The sequence below is a fragment of the Trichechus manatus genome, unplaced genomic scaffold (genome assembly GCF_000243295.1).
Source record: "Trichechus manatus latirostris isolate Lorelei unplaced genomic scaffold, TriManLat1.0 scaffold00025, whole genome shotgun sequence".
In the NCBI taxonomy this organism is placed as follows: Eukaryota; Metazoa; Chordata; class Mammalia; order Sirenia; family Trichechidae; genus Trichechus; species Trichechus manatus.
This window is the reverse complement of record NW_004443961.1, coordinates 805,127-824,064: the sequence shown is the minus strand read 5'-3', so window position 1 is coordinate 824,064 and position 18,938 is coordinate 805,127. Positions and strand designations below refer to the sequence as shown.

The window sequence follows — 18,938 nt, the reverse complement described above, 5'->3', positions numbered from 1 at the left end:
CGTCTTCGTCCTCGTCCTCGTCGTCCTCGCTGTCCCCAGCGGCCGGCGGCGGCGCTCCACCGCCGTCCTCCTCCAGTTCCAGGCTCTCCACGTCGATCTCCCAGTCTCCAGGCCCTGGTCCCGCCTGCCCCTCAGCCATGGCGCCGCGCCTCCTCGGCCTGCGCTCTGGGGAGACACAGAGACACCCCGAGACCCACGGCGTCGCCGGCCGGCCTGCCTCGGCCCCGGGAGCACTCCCGTTGTCCGCCCGTCACCCACAGTCGGGCCCCACGCGCCTTTCCTGTCCCTTTAGAGCCCCGCCGGGACCCCCAAACCAACCGGGATTTTCTTCCACTAATTGTAAGTGCTCGGTGAGCGCCTGACCTTGAACCGCTGCCCTCTCGCTCTAGATAAGCTTTATGCACCAAAGTCTTGTGTCCAACTGGGCCGGCCTAGTCCCCTACACTTGGAGACATACAGGCCACTTGTCAGTCTTCCCCAGACCCAACGAGAATGACCGTGACGTTTATAAAAATGTCGACAGAATAGTTATCTTCCTTTTGATTACAAGGGGCCTTGCGCAGCGAGCACCACTCCGTCTTTCCCAACGCCTCTCACCCCCTCTACACCGCACAAGGTCTCCTCCTTGACCTTGGAGGGCCTCTCATCCTTCCACCCCAAATAATCAACTAAAAAGCAGAACTGTTCTGCTATCTTCGAGGCCCCAAAGGGACACCGAGCCCAGAGCGGCGTGCAGCATCTGCAGCGCTTCGGCCGCGCGGGGCAGACCCGCGCAAAGTCTGTGTACCCCGGCTTGATTCGCATCTTTAAGGCAAGGCGCCCAGACAAATCACACTGAAAAAAAATGAGAACCGAAGATCCACGCCCCGTGCCCGGCCCCCCACCCCCGACACCCCAGCGACATCACGGGACTCACCAACACTCGGAGGCCGGGGCTAGCAGAGCCAGCTCTGGGATCGGACTCACAGGCTGCTGGATGTGCTCGCACAGCGAAATCGGGGTGGCTACGGGCTGACACCTGGAGGCCACCCGCCAGGGGACGACGGGTGCAGAGTTGAGTCCTCAGCCGACTCGCCCACACATCCCGGGCCCTGCAAAGCTCCGATCGGTCCTCGGCAGCCCAGGCCTTCACCTCGCTGGGCCGCTTTCGGCTTCCTCGAACTCGGCGTGGCCGGAAGGGTGGGCTGCCCCAGCCTGGCTCCGCGCGTGGGTTCCCGGGCGCTCACTGCCCGCGCCGCGTCGCACGGCTCGCTGCAGTCTCAGCCTCCGCTCCCCTTCCGAGTATTATCCACTCGGGCCCCGGCTCCGAGCCACTGATTGGCCAGCTGGCAGTCGGTGTGCGCGCTGATTGGCCGAGGCGCGCCGGCCCAGGCCCTCCGCCTCCTGCATCCCGGCGCTCCTCCCCGCTGCTCAGCCAGAGTCCGCCCGCGCGGCCTTCGCTACAGCCGGGTCCAGGTCCCCGCGGCAAAATCCAAGGGGAACCGCGCCCGCGGAGGAGAGGTCGCCATGTACCTCGCGAACCGGGAAACCAGCACAGACATACTCTTACGAATCCCGTCGTCAACAAGAGAAGGTAACGGACGACAAGGCAGGAGATCAGAACGGCTATTGTTGGTCTCCACGCGATCAGCATTACCGGTGAAGACCGCGGCTTAACCATTAACCCAAAAGTGGGCACGGACATGAGGCCGCTCTAATGGGGCGCACAGCGGCATCCTACCTTCTCCTGCAGGAGTAAAGCAATCCTTACCTTGCAACCAGTGTGCCTGGTTAGCGGGCAAAAGACCTGCAGGTATTTTTGTGGCTAGCGCCACGCGTACGGAAAATGCAAAGCAGCTCCTCGTTAACCTTCACCAGGTCGCTGAGTTACTTAACATTTTTCTTTTCCCTACATTTTTCTGCTTTGTCAATTACTATTATACTTAATTTTGCAGAGAACGGATATACATGCCATTAAGAGATTCAGGTACAGTACATTCAGTCAAAGGGTGTTTTTAAACGTAAGCTTTTAAATACATGACTTTTTTAAGAATGTGATCCAGTGTGTTTATTAAAGAAAAGAAAGACTTTCTATCGTCTCCCTCAAATATCCCTCACATAATGTTTAATAACAGTTAAATTTCCTTCGTACTGAAAGAAAGAATTGATGCCCTAACTCAACGCTGTCTTTTCTTTCTTAAACTAGATTTAAAACTGCACACTTTTTTAGTTACACCTATAAATAAGCAATGCCTTACAGGGAGAATCTGCTTAGGAACAGATTAGGAAGTTGGGTGTCATTGCACTAAGCACATAGTAGGCCCACAACAAATATTTGTTGAAGGAAGGAAATTGCCGAACTGGTTCCAATGTGACTTTTGTCCCAGCCGGTCAGAAAGTTAGAAATTAACCGAACTCCGAAAGGTGAGATTGCCTTTGTTCCCGCGGCACCGGGCACCGTAGGAATTACGGTGAAACTAACGCGCTCGGCAGGCGGCGGGGCAGACGCGCAGGTATTCCAGTGCCTTTGACCGTGTGGGAAAGCTCTTCTCTGGGGACCAGACGCTGGGATTTCCATTCGTGCGGGTGCAGCTCCGCAGAGCCGCTAGCGTCACTACGTGAAGGACGAAGAGGAAAGTCCTGCTTATTTCTGTCGGCTGCTGCGTCCCCCGAGAGTCTCGGAGGGTGACTGGGGAGTGGATCCCAGAACGTGGCGCCTGTGGGGCGCGCTCAGACCCCGGACAAAGGGTCACGCAGACCGCTGGTGGCTCTCTCCCTTGGCACCGGCTACTGACACCCGTGAGTTTCACCTTTTTCGTGGTTTTAATACTCATCCAAGTGCTTTTTTACTAACTACGTTAGAGCGTTTGAATTCTTGACTGCAGCCCTGCGCTGTGGGTGGAAAATTGTTATTATTCTTGGGTTTATTGCTGTTGTTGATGCTGATTTGTTTGTTTACTAATCTGAGTCCCCGAGAGGAGCCCCGGGTCTGGGGGAGGGCAGTGGTCTAGCACCTTCGGTCCTAGGTGGGCCTCTGCTCTGACGCCTCGGAAACCTGGCTCCCAGCCAGAGCGTTGGCGTTGTTTATTTCAGTCGGGCGCACCGCTTCTAGTTTTGTACCTGTCCTTAGGGGCAGCGCTCCTGTAACAGGACCCTGCACTTTTTTTTTACCAAATCCTTCTGGCTTTTTTGGAATCTTCCTCTCCTAGCTACATTCTCGCCTTTGCAAACAGGTATTTCAGTGCTTCCGCTCCGATTCGTGCATGCAAATGGCAAACCCCCACCAGGTCCCTGAGCGCACGCGGCTGGCAGGCTGGGCTTTTCTCTTTTTTATTGCTGCTGAGAGGAAGAAAGATCTGGCAATTCGCTCCCGTAAAGATGAAAGCTGAGGAAACCCTATGGGGCGGTTCTACTGTGTCACAAAGGGCCGCTATGAGCTGGAATCGACGGAGGACACCTAACCACAACGTTGGTTTTACAGTCGAGGGTGGGAGTTGGGAGATTGAATCATTAGCTCTTACCAGTTAATTTAAATATTAAGGAACAAAATCAAGAAATTTGGGTAACCAGACCAAGGGGAAGGCGGAGCGGGGGTGGGGGGTGGGGGGAAAGAGTGAGCATCCGTTTGCAAAACAGAAAACAAACAAGGAGCCGCCCTTGAACTAGCTCCCGTTTTTAAAGCTGTTCTGTAAGGAGGAAGCAAAGGGGGTTTGTGTACAGTACCACGCCGGCCTGAGATCGACTGGGCAGAGGTGAGGCGCCGAGGACGCTGGAGCTGGCTCCTGGGACGTTCGGAGAGGACGAGGCCCCAGAACGGTCGGGTGGGTGGGCCAGGACCGGTCCCTCCCTGCCACTCTCCCCCGGTCCCAGCAAAAACCTGCGCAGCAGCCTCCCCCCGCCCCATCCCACTTGTTCCCCTTCCCGAGTCTGTCCTACCTGCCCTGCACCCGGGCTGCCGCCCTTGGGGACATACGGCCATAATCGTGGTCCGGCTGAATTCGCACCGCATCCCCCGGCCCTGAACACCCCCAGAGAATCACGATCCCACCAAGTGCTGGAAGGTGAGGTGGTGGGGCGGGAGGGAGGAGGACTTTTCTCCTGGAACAAACTTCGGAAAGAAAAGCTCCTGATACTGAATGCGAAATTATATGCATTTTTCCGGAGAGAAATGATCAAAGCTTTGATCAGATCATAAAAGGAATCTACAGCTGCACAAACTGGCCAGTAAACTAAATTTTCAGAGGAAATACGAGTCAGAGGGCCTGAGTTCTCTCGCTCAGTTATTTCTCTGTGCCTCAGTTGCATCATCTGCAAAATGGGAAGAGTGGTCTTCCTTCCTTGACCCGAATGGGTGTGCAGACTCGAGAAGAGTGAGGACGGAGTGTCTTGACATAATTGAATCTCAACAACAGGGTTCATTTACTCCCCAGGTTACTGGGTCTCCCGCCCCAGGGAAGGGCCTGGCGCCCACTACCTCCGAGCTTGACTGAAAGCGATGGCGCACGGAGCCCAGCTCCCGTCTCCAGGGCCCTCTCTTGAAAGGGGTCAGGCCGTGACAGAGGACCTGTTAGGTAAGGAAGCAGAAGTCCTTCTGGCTTGTAAATCGACACCAAATTACAAAGTGCCACTCAGAGGCCCTCTTGTCAATTAGAAAGCGGCGGGGTCGCCATGGACTCTGCCAGAGGGGCTGGGCGGGGTCCCCGCACGGCGTATCTAGCTTTCCTCCGCCTCCCGGGCCGGGCTGGGCCGGTTTGCCCATTTCCGAGCTTCTAGACGCGGGGCCCCCTTCTTCTCTTCCCTAAAATCCCCTCTCACCCCGCGCCCCTTCGCGCTCCAGTGCAGCAGGCAGGGAACCTGAACAAAAAAGGCAGAAAGGGTTTCTTCCTCCCCACCCCCGCTCCAAACCACCTCCTCCCTCCACTCCCCCCAAAAAGAAAGAAAGACGAAAGATAGAGAGCGTGTACCACATTGACTCCCTCTCACTGATCCAATTCCTAGCTGCGAATCCCAGCTGGGTCGTCCTCCGCGCCACATCGCGTGCTCCAGGCTCCCGGCTCCCGCGCGGCCACGCCGGCCTGAGTCAGGCTCGGGGACCTTGTGTCACCAGTCTGGCCCTGCCACCCCGCTCCCTGCTCAGGGAGCCCCAGCCCTGGCCGTTTTCCGGTCTCTGCGCAAACAATCCACCTTGGGGGCCACTGCCTGAATTTGGGAACGGGAGAGACAGAATCCCCCTCTGGCGGTCCTTGGCCGTAGGATATTGAGGAGGATCCTTAACCTCCCTCACACCTGACTTTTGCGCCTTACATACCTCAACTGCATGCACTCACTACTAACCTAAGGTTGGCAGGTCAAACCCACCCAGCAGCACCGTGTAAGAAAGGCCTGGTGATCTGCATCCATAAAGATTACAGCCAAGAAAACCCCTATGGAATAATTCTACTCGGAAAACCCCTGTGGAGCAGTTCAACATGTGGGGTCGCCCTGAGTCAGCAAGGGGCTTGGTTGGTTGCTTTTCTTTTGTTGTTTCCTGAACTGCCAAATGGAGCTCATCATAAACGAGAGGTGTAAATCCCCAGGCACAGTGACCTGCCCAGAGTGAAAAGTCAGGACTGGGAGCTGTTATTGTTGTTGTTACGTTTTAATTTCAACAATCTGCCTCCTAGAAATATTAAGCCTCAGTATGGGCTGGGAGTCAGGGTGGAAAGTTCTCAGGGTCAAGGGTTTACTGGTTGGCTGCGAACCAGAGACTCTGAGGCGGGAGGGGGAGGAATTCGAGGATTTCCTGCCGCCCCCGCCCGATTTTTATGAGGCTGAGGTTTCCTGGTGAGCGTGGAGGACTTAGGAACCCGCCCCGTCCATCACCACCCTCAATCGCCCCGCTGAATCCACCTGCTGCGAGCCCCGGAGAAATCCTGGGCATCCCAGTGGAAGCGCTTCGCTGTGGCGGGTTACAGCTCTGCTTTCTCTGGGGTTGACCTTGAACGCACCTTCTTTCCTGCAGAGCTACTCTAACGTTGCAAAGTCCACGACTTTGACCGGCTGCGGACGCGGCGAAATAAACAATCCCAGATGGGACTGCCGAGATATGATTTCCCAATTTGCTTTTCGTAATCACATGCAGTGGGGGGCGGGGAGGGCGCTTACGGGAGATAACTGTCCTCCGCCAGGCCGTTAGAGCCCACCCCTCGCTCTGCGTGTCCACAGAGCTGAGCAAAGGACAGCGAGATCCCGCCCTATCCCTCCTAAGTGGGAAATAGTTGCCTTGAATCGATTCCGACTCATAGTGACCCTATAAACTGGGTAGAACTGCCCGGTAGGGCTTCTCAAGGAGCGGCTGGTGGATTCCAACTGCAGACCTTTTGGTTAGCAGCCAAACGCTTAACCACTGCGCCGCCAGGGCTCGGCAGAGCTTAAATCGCGGACGTTGAAGACCTAAAGGAACGCGCTTAGTCTACGACGCCCCTCGTTTTACAAATGGAGGGGAAACTGAGGCTCAGTTAGTGCGACTTGCCCCGGGGGACACACAGCTAAACAGTGACCTCCGCGGAAACAGACGAGGCCACAGCGACTTCGCGCCAGCTCGACGCCTCTTGGGATAAAAATGTGCCCTTTGCAGCGAATCCGGAGTCAGACGCTGACCGTGAAGCAATCGCGGCTCCTAGCAGGTCTGGGGGCTCCACCCACCCAGCCCCCAGGCAGCTTCCGTCTTCACGCTGCGAAAGTGGCTGAGTTCACTGAGGTCACGTAGCAGCGAGATGAGGCAACTGCAGAACTGCTTGACTCCTCAGTACCGGTTCCAAGTGGTCTCAGGGGAGGTCGGGGCTCAGGGGTGTAGTGGGGCCTGGGTCCACCTCCGGGGGTGCTGGCCATGCTATAGAAGGCGGCCGTCAGAATGCATGTGGCCGTTACCCCATCAGGGGACACCACACACACACACACACACACACACACACACACACACACACAGCTCTAGCAGTGAGCCTCCTTGCAGCCCCTGGGAGGCCTCATGACTAACTGAATTAAAAAAAAAAAAAAAAAAGTTCTCATCCTTTAACCTCATTCACCCCACCGTGTGTCAGAGTAGAACCGTGCTCATAGGGTTTTCAGTGGCTGAATTATTTGGAACTAGATTGCCAGGCCTTTTCTTCTGAGGTGCCTCTGGGTGAGCTTGACCCTCCGACTTTTCAGTTAGCAACCAAACAGTAAACCCTTAACCCTGAGAACTTTACAGACATGGACGTCTAACATTTCTAGGTGATGGATTTTATCTCCATATTTTCCCAGCAATCCAACTACCAGGTAGACAGGAATCAGAGGGGGGCGGGGAAGCAAAGTGTGGGTGAGGCAGGCACTGTGGGGAGAAGTTCCTCCATGTGTATGCCCTGTTGGACAAGAATAGATCTATTCCTTGTCCTGGGCTTCCAGTCACTTGATCATAAATTGAAAAAAACTGTAACAAGTTATAATTCCCTCCTGGTGGACTCTGTTCAGCAGCTAACAGACCAAGGACATGGAGTCCAAGAAGGGCAAAAGAAAGAGAGGGAAGGAAAAGGAACGAGAAACAAATTGGGGTGTTGATTTTGAACACCTAGGTGGTATTTCTGCATCCCTATAGTACTGCTCTCAGTCCTATCTAGCAAAAATCCTGGTCAAAAATGTAAAAATAAAATAAAATAAAATAAAAACCTGTCACCTCGTGGAAAGATAGAAACATGGGAATAGTTTCACAAAAGATGCAGTTCCCCAGAACCCAGACCCCATGAGGATTCATCCTGGTGACAAAGAGGGGTCCCACAAGTCACAAAAGCTTCATGACCCTGTGGCCTCAGGATTAGATATGTCTGGCTGGGCTTCAGCGACAACTTGTCATTGTTATTGTTAGTTACCATCAAGTCTCCTCTGACTTGTGGCACCTTATGTACAACGGAATGAAACATTGCCTGTCCACCCAGGAGGCGCAGACCGTCCCGGGTGACAGTGTCAGAGGGGGTGACACCAAAATGACTGTCTATAAAATATTTGTGCAGTGTTTCAGCAGAAATTTATTTTTTAAATAAAAACATCCCTGTAGTTAGTGATAACAACAAAAACACGTTTCGTAAACCCAGCTTACAAGTGTCAATACGCCCACAAGGCTAAAACTCTATGCTAATTTACTTTTTGAACCTTGTAATGCGCTCCCGTCACAGCTGTCGTTATTACCCAATTACAATGACTCTTCAAATCCCCTGGTTTCATCTGCACATGCTACAAGCACCTGCTGGTATTTTTGTTGCTGCTGGTGTTTTTATAGTCGCTGATTTTGTCCACTTTTCTGGCGTTATAGCTGCAATCTTGTGGTCATTAGTATCTGTGAATCTATATCAAGAAGTTTTTTGAGAATGAAGTAGTAAGTAAAGGAAAAGAAAGAGTGATGTATGGGAATTACAATTCAAGAGTCACATTGGTACAAAAAAACTTCACCAAGGATTCTGTATGCCCTGGTGTGGGAGGGGGTCCAAGAGGGTGGGGGGGGTGACACCAACCCTGGTGATCTCACTGCCTGGTCCTGTGCCATCTGCATGATCACTGGTACGTTGGAGTCCATTGCTGTGCTGTGGTGTCCATCTGTCTCATGGAGGGTTGCCCTGGTTTTTGTTGACCTTCTACCAACCATGAGGTCCTTTTCTAGCAAGTAGTCTTTCCTGATGATGTGTCCAAAGTAAGCAAGTCAAAGTCTCCCCATCCTCGCTTCTAAGGAGCATTCCGGTTGTATTTCTAAACATACCAGGCTAATTACACAGGCCTCCCTGCTCTGTCCTGAGTGATATGCTTCCACCTGGGGTCTGGGTTTGGGCCCCACGGGGGGCCTAAATATTTCCTTTGCTCTCAGCCCCAGGAAGTCTCTCTGAATATCTGCCAGAAGCATCCCTGTGCTCAAGCTTTCCTCCAGACTTGGAGAAAACTCCAGCAGAGGGACTTGTCCAGAACAGATACTCCATCACGTTTGTTGTGACTGGTGGGGGCGGGGAGGGAGAGACTAAGAAAGGGATCAACCTATGCTTGACTCTGTCTTTGCTTTCACTGTGATATTGGACATCAGGAACAAGCAACTGTCCATAATATCCGAGAGATTAAGTGTGATCCTGTGTCCTGCCTCCAACTGGCAAACACACAAACACCTTTAAAGAGTTCTTGACCTGCTTTGGAGAGGGCTCTGGGATTCTTTGTGTCTATGAAATATGTACTGGGAAAAGGCTGTAAGGCTCTCTGGGGAGTCTTCATTCTCCCCCTGGCTTTGCTAACTCAGTAACCCTTTGACCTGGTCACTTCCCTCTTGGAATGGATACTCTGCAAAAGGAAGTCATCACTGATGTCCCTTCCCATATTTCTGGGTGGCGTCGATGTTTGCACTCAACCACTAATTCAAAGGTTGGTGGTTGGAACCCACCCAGCAGCTCTGAGGAGAAAAGCCCTGGCAATCTGCTCTGGTTCAGAAAACCCTATGGAGCAGTTCTGCTGTGTAACACAGGGGATTGCCATGAGTCTGGATCCACTCCATGGCAAGGGATTTGGGTTTTTTAGGTTTAAGTGGGGTGAGAACATGGGGAAGGCTCCAGGGTTTCTCCACAGAGTGTGTAGGGAAGAGAAGGAGGGTCAAGCAGAGAGGAAAGCCAGCTAGAAGGCACGCCCTTTAAAACAGAGTGCTCCATAAACTGTAAGGGCCCCGGAGGAAAGCTTCTCTTTGAAAACGCTGACCTGGAGGGCAGGCGGGTGTTCTCAAGGAGGGAGGCGAACAGTTCCGGGGGGGGGGGGGCGGGCAAGGGGGAGATGTCACTTGGCTTCACACTGGCTTAACGCGGGCGGAGTGCAGGTGCAAGAAACCCCCGCGTTTAGCCGTCTTTAGCCCTCCACGCTCCACCCCTGCCCCTTTTCGCAGAAAATTTATTGGCGAGATGAGGCTAGGCTAACCCAACTGCAACCCAGGCGGTTCGGCCCCTGCAAGAATGCTTTGATCCTCCCTTGATGTCTCGTGGTCCCCAGCAGATTACGCAGCCAAACGCCAGGGACCCCCGCGGCGGGGCCGGGCTCCAGGGCGCAACTTCGCAGCAACCTGGGGCCGGTGCCTCCTGGCTCAGGATGGCCGCGTGGGGTGGGAGGCGCTGTGGGGTGGGCACGCCCAGCCTGAGACCCGCACCCGGCGCCTGGGAATGCGACCAGCCCTCAGGAACCTAGCAGCAGTCGCGCTAGGGCCGGATCGGTGGCGAGGTTTGGACGTTTGGAGGGGCATCTTAGAGTAGGGGGAGCGCTTGGCAGGGGCAGACTGCCCAATACACAAGGTAAGCACGGACTTACTTGTGCTTACTTACTACACGTGAAACCCATGTGAAATTGTTCACTACAGATTAATAAGTAAGCGCAAGTAAACCTGTGCTTACCTTGCTTACTGGGTCATCCGCCCCATCAGGGACTGTAAATTGAAAGACTTTAATTCTGTAGGAGGGTGCTGTGGGGTTGGGAGGGAGACAGATGCCAGCCATACCTAGAAGCAGAATCTTTGATGTGGTGACAAAATGTGACATTGTTCACTACAGATGAGCTCGCCTATTGGATAATCCACCCCTGGTGTTTGGGTATGCTTTGCCTCCCCCAGCTCCTACGGGTCCACTTGACTATGGGAGTGCTCCTGTGTGGTCCTCCTCCGTTCAACCTCTCACGGGCTGTGGCAAGGGATGATTTTGCCAGGAAGGGACAGGGAAGAAGGAACTCACAATTAATGAGCCCCCACCATGAGCCCTGGTGACACAGTGGTGAAAGTTCTCAGTGGTGGTTCAAACCCACCAGCAGTTCCTTGGGAGAAAGATGTAGCCGTCTGCTCCCTTAGAGATTACAGCCTTGGAAACCCCATGGGGCAGTCCTACTCTGTCTGACAGGATCGCTATGAGTCGGAATCGACTGGACGGCAGTGGGTTTGGGTTTACGATTTGTCAGATGCTGGACTAGAAGCCTTCCAACCTGGCCTTCATCTTACAAAGAAACAGGTTCTAGAAGCTGTACTGCCCAGGGCTCAGGCCTAGAGGGGAGGGCTGCTGAACCCAGATCTGAATTTGAAGCCAGATCATGACAGCAGATTCCCCCAGTCATTGTTGTTAGTTGTCAACTCACGGCAACCTTACAGATAACAGAATGAAATGCTGCCCAGTCCTGCACCACCTTCACGATCGTCGGTCTGTCTGAGCCCATTGTTGTGGCTGTTCTGTCAATCCATCTCATTGAGGGTGTCCCTCGTTTTCTCTGGCCCTCCACTTAACCAAATATGACCAGTTCTAGTGATTGGTCTTTCCTGATGACTTCCAGCACTATATCCCATTGCTGTCGAGTCGATTCGGACTCAAAGCAACCCTGCAGGGCAGAGTAAAACCACCCCACAGGGTTTCCAAGACGGTAATCTTTAAGCAAGTAGACTGCCGTATCTTTCTGCCACAGAGTGGCTGGTGGGTTCAAACCAGTTAGTAGCTGAGTGCTTAACCACTGTGCCACCAAGGCTCCTTTTCCTCTTCCAGCACTGTATCAGACAGCATTCTTTTGTGCTCCATAGGGTTTTCATTGGCTGATTTTTGGAACTAGATCACCAGGCCTTTCTTCCTAGTCTGTCTGAGTCTGGAAGCACCACTGAAACCTGTCCACCTTGGGTGGCCCTGGTACTTGAAATACTGGTAGCGCAGCTTCCAGCAACATAGCAACACAACAAACTGACAGATGGATGGTGGTTGCTTCCCAGCAGAGGTTAGCTAAAGTGTCCTGATTAAAATGAGCTCTGTCTGCCTCTGCAGGAAACCAATCCCAGGCCCTCCCAAGCCTCCAGGGTTTCCTTCCAGAAGAAGCCAACTGGATCTCACTGAACGCAATTCAGCAAGCTCTGTTCTCAGAACTGGCCTCATCTCATCCAATTCCTTGTCCGCAGTCGTCAGAACTTTTCTCCACCCGTTCTCTCCACTCCCACTTAAAAACAAAAACAAAAAACCCAAACCCATTGCTGTCAAATCCGACTGTTGGTGACTTCCATGTAAACTTTGCACATCTCTCCATGGAGACATTTCAGTGGGGGATGGGTTTTCAGTATTTCACTTTGGAGCCAGTGAGGAACATCGAAGCTTGGTAGTGGGAAGTGACCCAAAGACAGATGGATATAATGCAGAGATGTGCGGACTGACCAGGGCTCTGAAAGCATGGGGTTATGGTTGTTACTTGCCACTGAGTCGACTTATGGCGACCTTATGCATGAAGAATGAAGCCCTGCCCGGTCCTGTGCCAGCTCCACGGTCACTGGTGTGGTTGAGGCCATTGTTCTGGTTGTTGTGCCAGTCTGTCTCTTTGAGGGTTTCCCTCATTTTCATTGGCCCTTTTCTTTACCAACCATGGTATCCTTTTCCAGTGATTGGTCTTTCCTGATGATGTGTCAAAAGTAAGCGAGTCTAAGTCTTGCCATCCTCGCTTCTAAGGAACATTCTGGTTGTATTTCTTCTAAGGCTGCATGTGAAAGTTGGATAGTGAAGGACGGAGACAGAAGAATTGATGCGTTCAAGCTGTGGTGTTGGTGAAGACTACCAGAAGAGCAAGCAAATCAGTCTTAGAAGAAATACAACCAGAATGTTCCCTGTTGCCGTTGAGTCGATTCCAGCTCATAGCTGTCAATAAGTTGTACACCTGTAAAAACTGAATTGGCAAAATGTGGTAGATATATTTAAAATAACAGCAACAAATAGAGTACCTACTGAGGCTGCTTAGGTACAACCAGACACCTCATGGGATTTGGTTCCTTGGTTTGGAGGTTGAGAGTCATTGTTTCGTGGGACATCCGAGTTAATTGGCCTAACTACATCCTTAGTGCTTGTGTTTCTACCTCCTATTTCCTTGCATAGTACCTGGGGTCTTAAAAGCTTGCCAGTGGCCAGCCAAGGCACAACAATTGGTCTCTATTTGCCTGGAGCAACAGAGGAAGAAGCAGAGTCAGGAAAAGGAGGAGCATATGGAATGCGTGGCTAATTGCCTCTGTGCACCACTGCCTCCTTCGCCATGAGACCAGAAGAACTGGATGGTGCCTGGCTACCATTACTGAACATTATGATCAAAGATTCTATAGAAGAATCTTGATTAAAAGAAGGAAATGAAGAACAGAACTTCAAACTCTCATAGACTCCAGACTTTCTGGAACTATGGAGGCAGGATAGAACCCCCAAAACGATTCCCCTGAGATCATCTTTAAAATTTAAACCAAAAATATCCCCTAAAGTCTTCTTAAAACCAAACAATAGTTTAGCTTAACTAGTAAAGAATGTCTGCCTTGAGCACTGTGCTCTTTTAAGACCTATTTGTATGGGACCAAACTGACAACAGCAAATCAAAAGATTAGACAGGAACCTCAGGGGAGTTTATGTTATTGGCGAGTTTATGTTAATGGTGGAGGAACAATTCGGAATAGGAGGGTGAGAATGGTTGCACGACTGGAAGAATGTAATCAATGTCACTGAAGTGTACGTGGAGAAATTGTTGAACTGGTGTTACGTTTTGCTGCGTATAGTCTCAACAACAACAAAAATAAATTCTTAAAAAATGGGGATAATCAATATTTGTCCTTGTCTATCTTATGGCTTTCTAAGTTCAAAATGGATAAAAACAAAATCTGGAATTCTTTGAAAGTCATAAAGCATGTGAGTTTTAATGAGGTCCCCCTGCCTTCTTTGTTCACTTTCAAATCAAGAACATCATGCCCTGGGTAGCAGACTGACAAGATCAAATAACATGATGTCTGCGAAAGGCCACAGAGAGAAATATGGGTGCTGTATTATTAATGACTGTTCAAGCTGGGCCCTTCTCTCAAATGAAGCTACCATTGTGTTTCTTCATCTGCCAAATAAAAAATCCAGCGCCTTGCCTCCTTGTGGCCAACAGGGAACAAAGCGTTGGAATGCTAACATAGATTTCTTTATCCCGGGGGAAACATTGGGAGGAAATGCCATTCAGGCTTTGAAAAGGAGGAGGGATGCAGAAAGGTAATAAAGCTGTCCTAAATAAACAGGTTGATCCAAATGCTTTTCCTCTCGCTTCCAAAGAAAGTTGGTGTCGTGCGGGAAAGGGCTGGGCCAGCCTCAACTCTCTTATCCTAGTTGGCTAAGGCTGTTTTCCAGCTGGAACTACAAGCTGGGCTATTTTTCTTTTTCTTTCTTTTACTTTTAATTATGGACATTTTTAACAGTATACAAAAGTAAGCCAACTAGTGCAATAAAAAAACAATTGCCATCAAGTTGATTCCAACTCATGGCAACCCCACGCATGTCAGAGTAGAACTGTGCTCCACAGGGTTCTCAATGGTTGATTTTTCAGAAGTTGATTGCCAGGCCTTCTTCTGAGGTGCCTATGAGTGGACTCGAACCTCCAACCTCTCAGTTAGCAGCCAAGCACATCAACCATTTGCACCACCCAGGGACTCCAATAGTACAATGAACCCCCCATATATCTAATTACTCAGCTTCAATAACTGTCCTAGACCATTCTTTCTGCCCCTCCCTGTTCAAAAGAATGCTCCAGAAAGTCAGCTGCATTTCTGTAAAGTAAAACTGCAGTCCCATTCGCTGGGCGGGTAAGATTTATTTAGACTGACTGGGTGGGATTTCTTGGACCTCAGGTCTGATACTTTCTAGAGCTCACAACCTTGGGATGAATCATCCTGGCAAAAATAACCATTAATCGTGCATCTGGCTCTATGCCAGTGGACTAAGGACTGAGACAGGTGACAAGGTGGTTGTGGCATTAGATACCAGATTCTAGAAACCGAATTCTGGGTAGCCTGCTGTTCTAAAGCATGAGATCTGTCACCAACTTGGAAAACTTCCTCTAAAAGGCACGGTAATTAATTACTCCCTCAGAGTTTTTAGGATAGTATTTCTGGAAAGGTCTAGAAGGAGGCATTTGTAGTTCCATGGTAGAATCCTCGCCTACCACGCAGGAGACCTGGGTTCGATTCCCAGCCAACGCATCTCCTGCACAGCCATCACACGTCTGTCACTGGAGGCTAGGAAGAAAGGCCTGGCAATCTATTTCCAAAAATCAGCCAGTAAAAACCCCGTGGGTCACAATGGTGATCGTGGGATGGCACAGGACCGGGCGGCATTTTCTTCTGTTGTGCGTAGGGGTGCCATGAGTCTGGGGGCCCCCTCCACAGTACCTCACAACAGCAGTTAGGAGGGACCTCACCTCCCTAGTGGCTTTAGAAATATGAGCCTGTTGGAATCCTCCTACTCAGAAACTTCTCCCCTTCGGCCAGGAGTAAAACCACCTCTCGATCCAGCGTGACATAAACCTCTACCTGCGTCACATTTGTATTAATGGACAACCTCCCAGGATCTCAAAGAACTAAGGTTTTTGTGGTGGTTTTGTTTTTTACAGGTTATTCTCTTAGCAGTTTGCACGATGCATGGGACATCTGTCCACTTCACTTTGCTCCAGTGAAGAGCAACAAAGGCTTGGCTTATCTTTTCCGAAAGAACTAGATCTGGCTTCAGTATACAGCCCAATATATGAAGGCACATAACCAAGTCCCCAGTTACAGCATTCTCTCTAGTGTTCCCGATGCTCCGCGTCATTTGGCAAATCTACAACGTAATAAATATTGATGGTTCCCTTACATGTGGTGTTAAGATCTTCTGGGCCAATTTTTTTTCCCCCCTGCACTCTCTTTTAAAAATATGTCACTGAAGTTATTGTCCTGAAATTTGTTTGTGCTCTGGCAGCTTTATTTAAATGTCAACCAGATGCACGGTTACAGGAGAATGTTTTCCTGTTTTTTTTTATTTTTATTTTTCCCTGTGGATTGTAAGGGTTTGAAAGTATTTTTTTAAAAAAGTCTTTCCAAGATGTCTCTTCCTGACTGCAGCTAAAACATTTTAAAAGTCAGTGAACGTCCCCACTTAACACGTTTTAATTTTCCCTTCTGTCTACAGGATCCCAGTTCCTGAATTTCAAACGTTGTTTTCAAGTCAAGACGCGAGTCCAGCGGCCGCCTAATTGAGTGTAACTTAATGTTACTATAGTGGTGACCTTTGAACCGCGGAAGGACCTGTCAATTACCTTCTCATCCTCCGCTTACCGGTAAACACAGGCTTCCGTTCAGAGCTCCTGTTTTCACTCCTGTGGAACTTTCCAAAAATATTATCCTTCTGGAGCGAAATTTTTCATGCATAAAGTCAGCTCAACCATCAACTTTTTTTTCTTAAATTAAAAAAAAAACTATTTTCAAGTTATTTGAGGGAGCTAGCATATACACTGGTTTGAAAACCTAGATTTGGGTGTGTTGATCATTCGAAATTGAAAGAAAGAGAAGAATCCACGTGTTTAGCCTGTGATGAGAAAGACTTCTGAGTCCTTTGGAAGTTACCAAATACCTCGTAAAAGCTGAAGTGGCTTAAAAATCATTTTAACTACAAATTCTGCAACATTTTATCAATATTTAGGATAACAGAATTATTTCCATTTCTCAGAGTTTCCATAATTATAATCAGCACTCACTGCTACAGGGATATATGTGCTTGATGTCGTTGTGTACCTTCAAGTCAATTCCACCTCATAGTGACCCCATGTGACAGCGTTGAACTTCCCCACAGGGTTTCCTAGGCTGTAATCTTTACAGGAGCAGATTAGCAGGTCTTTTCTCCCTTGAAGCAGCTGGTGGCTTTGAACCGAGGACCTTTTGGTTAGCAGCAAAGAATTTAACTAAAGCACTACCAGGGCCTCTTATGATAATGTAGATACTCGGAGGGAAAAAAAAAAATAACCAAACCCATTGCTGTATCATCAATTCCAACTCACGGAGACCCCATGTGTTACAGAGTGGAACTGATCTCCATGGGGTTTCCTAGGCTGTAATCTTTAAGAGACCAGATTGCCAGGTCTTTTCTCCCATGGAGTAGCTGGTGGGTTTGAACTGCTGACCTTTTAGTTAGCAAGCGAGCACTTAACCATTGGGCCACCAGGGCCTATGTGCTTTGTAGGCTTATATAAACAACTGTAACTTTGTTTTCACAGCTACCAAACAAAAGTTTTATGTTTGTTTTTTAAAAACTCCTCCGCTTTTTTTTATTGTACTTTAGATGAAGGTTTACGGAACAGTTTCTCATTAAACAGTTAGTACACATATTGTTTTATGACAATGGTTAACAACCCCATGACATGTCAACACTGTCCCTTCTAGTGACTTCATTACTGAGCTAAAAGGGTGTCTGGGGGCCATACTCTCGGGGTTTCTCCAGTCTCTGTGAGGCCAGTAAGTCTGGTCATTTTTTGTGAGTTAGAATTTTGTTCTACATTTTTCTCCAGCTCTGTCCGGGACCCTCTATTGTGATCCCGGTCAGAGCAGTCAGTGGTGGTAGCCGGGCACCATCTAGTTGTGCTGGACTCAGTCTGGTGGAGGCCGTGGTAGTTGTGGTCCATCAGTCCTTTGGACTAATCTTTTCCTTGTATCTTGTTTTCTTCATTCTCTCTTGCTGCTGCTGAAGGGGTGAGACCAGTGGAGTATCTTAGATGGCTGTTCACAGACTTAAAAACCCCTCTACTTGCTACAGAAAACAAAAATCTTCACAACTGGACCAATAAGCAACATCATGATAAATGGAAAACGATTGAAGTTGTCGAGGATTTCATTTCACTTGGATGCACAATCAATGCCCATGGAAGCTCCAGTCAAGAAATCAAAAAGACAAGCACAGAGTCCACATGGCACTACAGACAGAAGCACCATGCCGTCCCTCTGCAGCAAAGACCTGAAAAACCAAGTAAAACAGATACAAACGTCAGTCTTGGAACCCTAAGTATCAAATGAAGGAATAAAGAACTCAACCAAGCACAAATGGAATAAGAAACTGACAGAGAACAGAGAACAAGGAAAGCTAGGATTGGAGGTCCCCTACCAGCTAACGTGGCCGGCTTCACCATCTTGGGCTACAGCCAACAGAGAACTTAGAAGGGGTTACAGGAAGGCAACTCCACAGAGCTCCCAACGGGAGAAGAGAAAAACTGCCAACCAAGAATAATATATCCTGCAAAACTCTTGCTGAAATATGATGGAGAAGTTAGGACATTTCCAGATAAACAGGAATTAACAGACTATGTAAAAACCAAACCTAACCAAACTTACAAGAATTATTAAAGGGAGTCCTTTAGTCTGAGAGCCAACATCAGACAACAACCTGAATCTAGCGCATAAGACAGCGTCAGCCAGATACCAACCTAGATAATGAACTCTCAAGGATAAAACAAAACTAAAATATTTACAACAGGGAACTAAAGAGGTCCATCTGTAAATGACAACAACATCAGAACAATAAAGAAGGGAATAAACAGTGTAGGTATAGAACTTTCAAATGGAGAGGAAGTCAAGGAGTTATCAAGTAATATAAGACTGGTTTAAACTTAGGAAGATGGGGTAAATTTCAAGGTAACTGCAGAGAAAGTTAACAACCTACTCATCAAAATAAAGAAGAAAAACAAAGTCTCGGTAAACACAGGGCTGGGTGGGAGGGAGAAAAGAAAGGAGAGAGAGAGAGAACAAACGGAAGAAAAGAAAAAAGCAAACAAACCAAAAAATCACAGCCCCTCAAAAACTCACTCCTGAGGTTCACCCTTCAGGCAAAGATTAGACAGGCCCATAAAACAAACAATAATACACAGCTCAACCATGTATATGACACTAAATGGGCACACCTCCCAGGGGCAAGGATGAGAAGGCAGAAGGGGACAGGAAAGCTGGACAAATGGAAATGGGGAACCCGAGGCCAAGAAGGGGAGGGTGTTGAAATGTTTGTGGGGTTGGCAACCAACAAATGTTTATTAATTTTTTTTTTAATTGTACTTCAGGTGAAGGCTTACAGAACAAATAGTTTCTCATGAAACAGTAGTACACATATTGTTTTATGACATTGGTAAAC

At 49.4% G+C, this 18,938-nt stretch overlaps 1 protein-coding gene across 1 annotated transcript in view; it reads right to left on the bottom strand.

Annotated features, from left to right (window-relative positions):
* Positions 1 to 139, bottom strand: part of DMRT2 (doublesex and mab-3 related transcription factor 2) — a 5,495-nt gene extending 5,356 nt beyond the window's left edge. The window contains exon 1 of the mRNA XM_004373532.2: positions 31 to 139. Within this exon, the coding sequence (XP_004373589.1) occupies positions 31 to 139 (109 nt within the window). The remainder of the gene's footprint in view (positions 1 to 30) is intronic.
* Between the last annotated feature and the right edge of the window lie 18,799 nt (positions 140 to 18,938).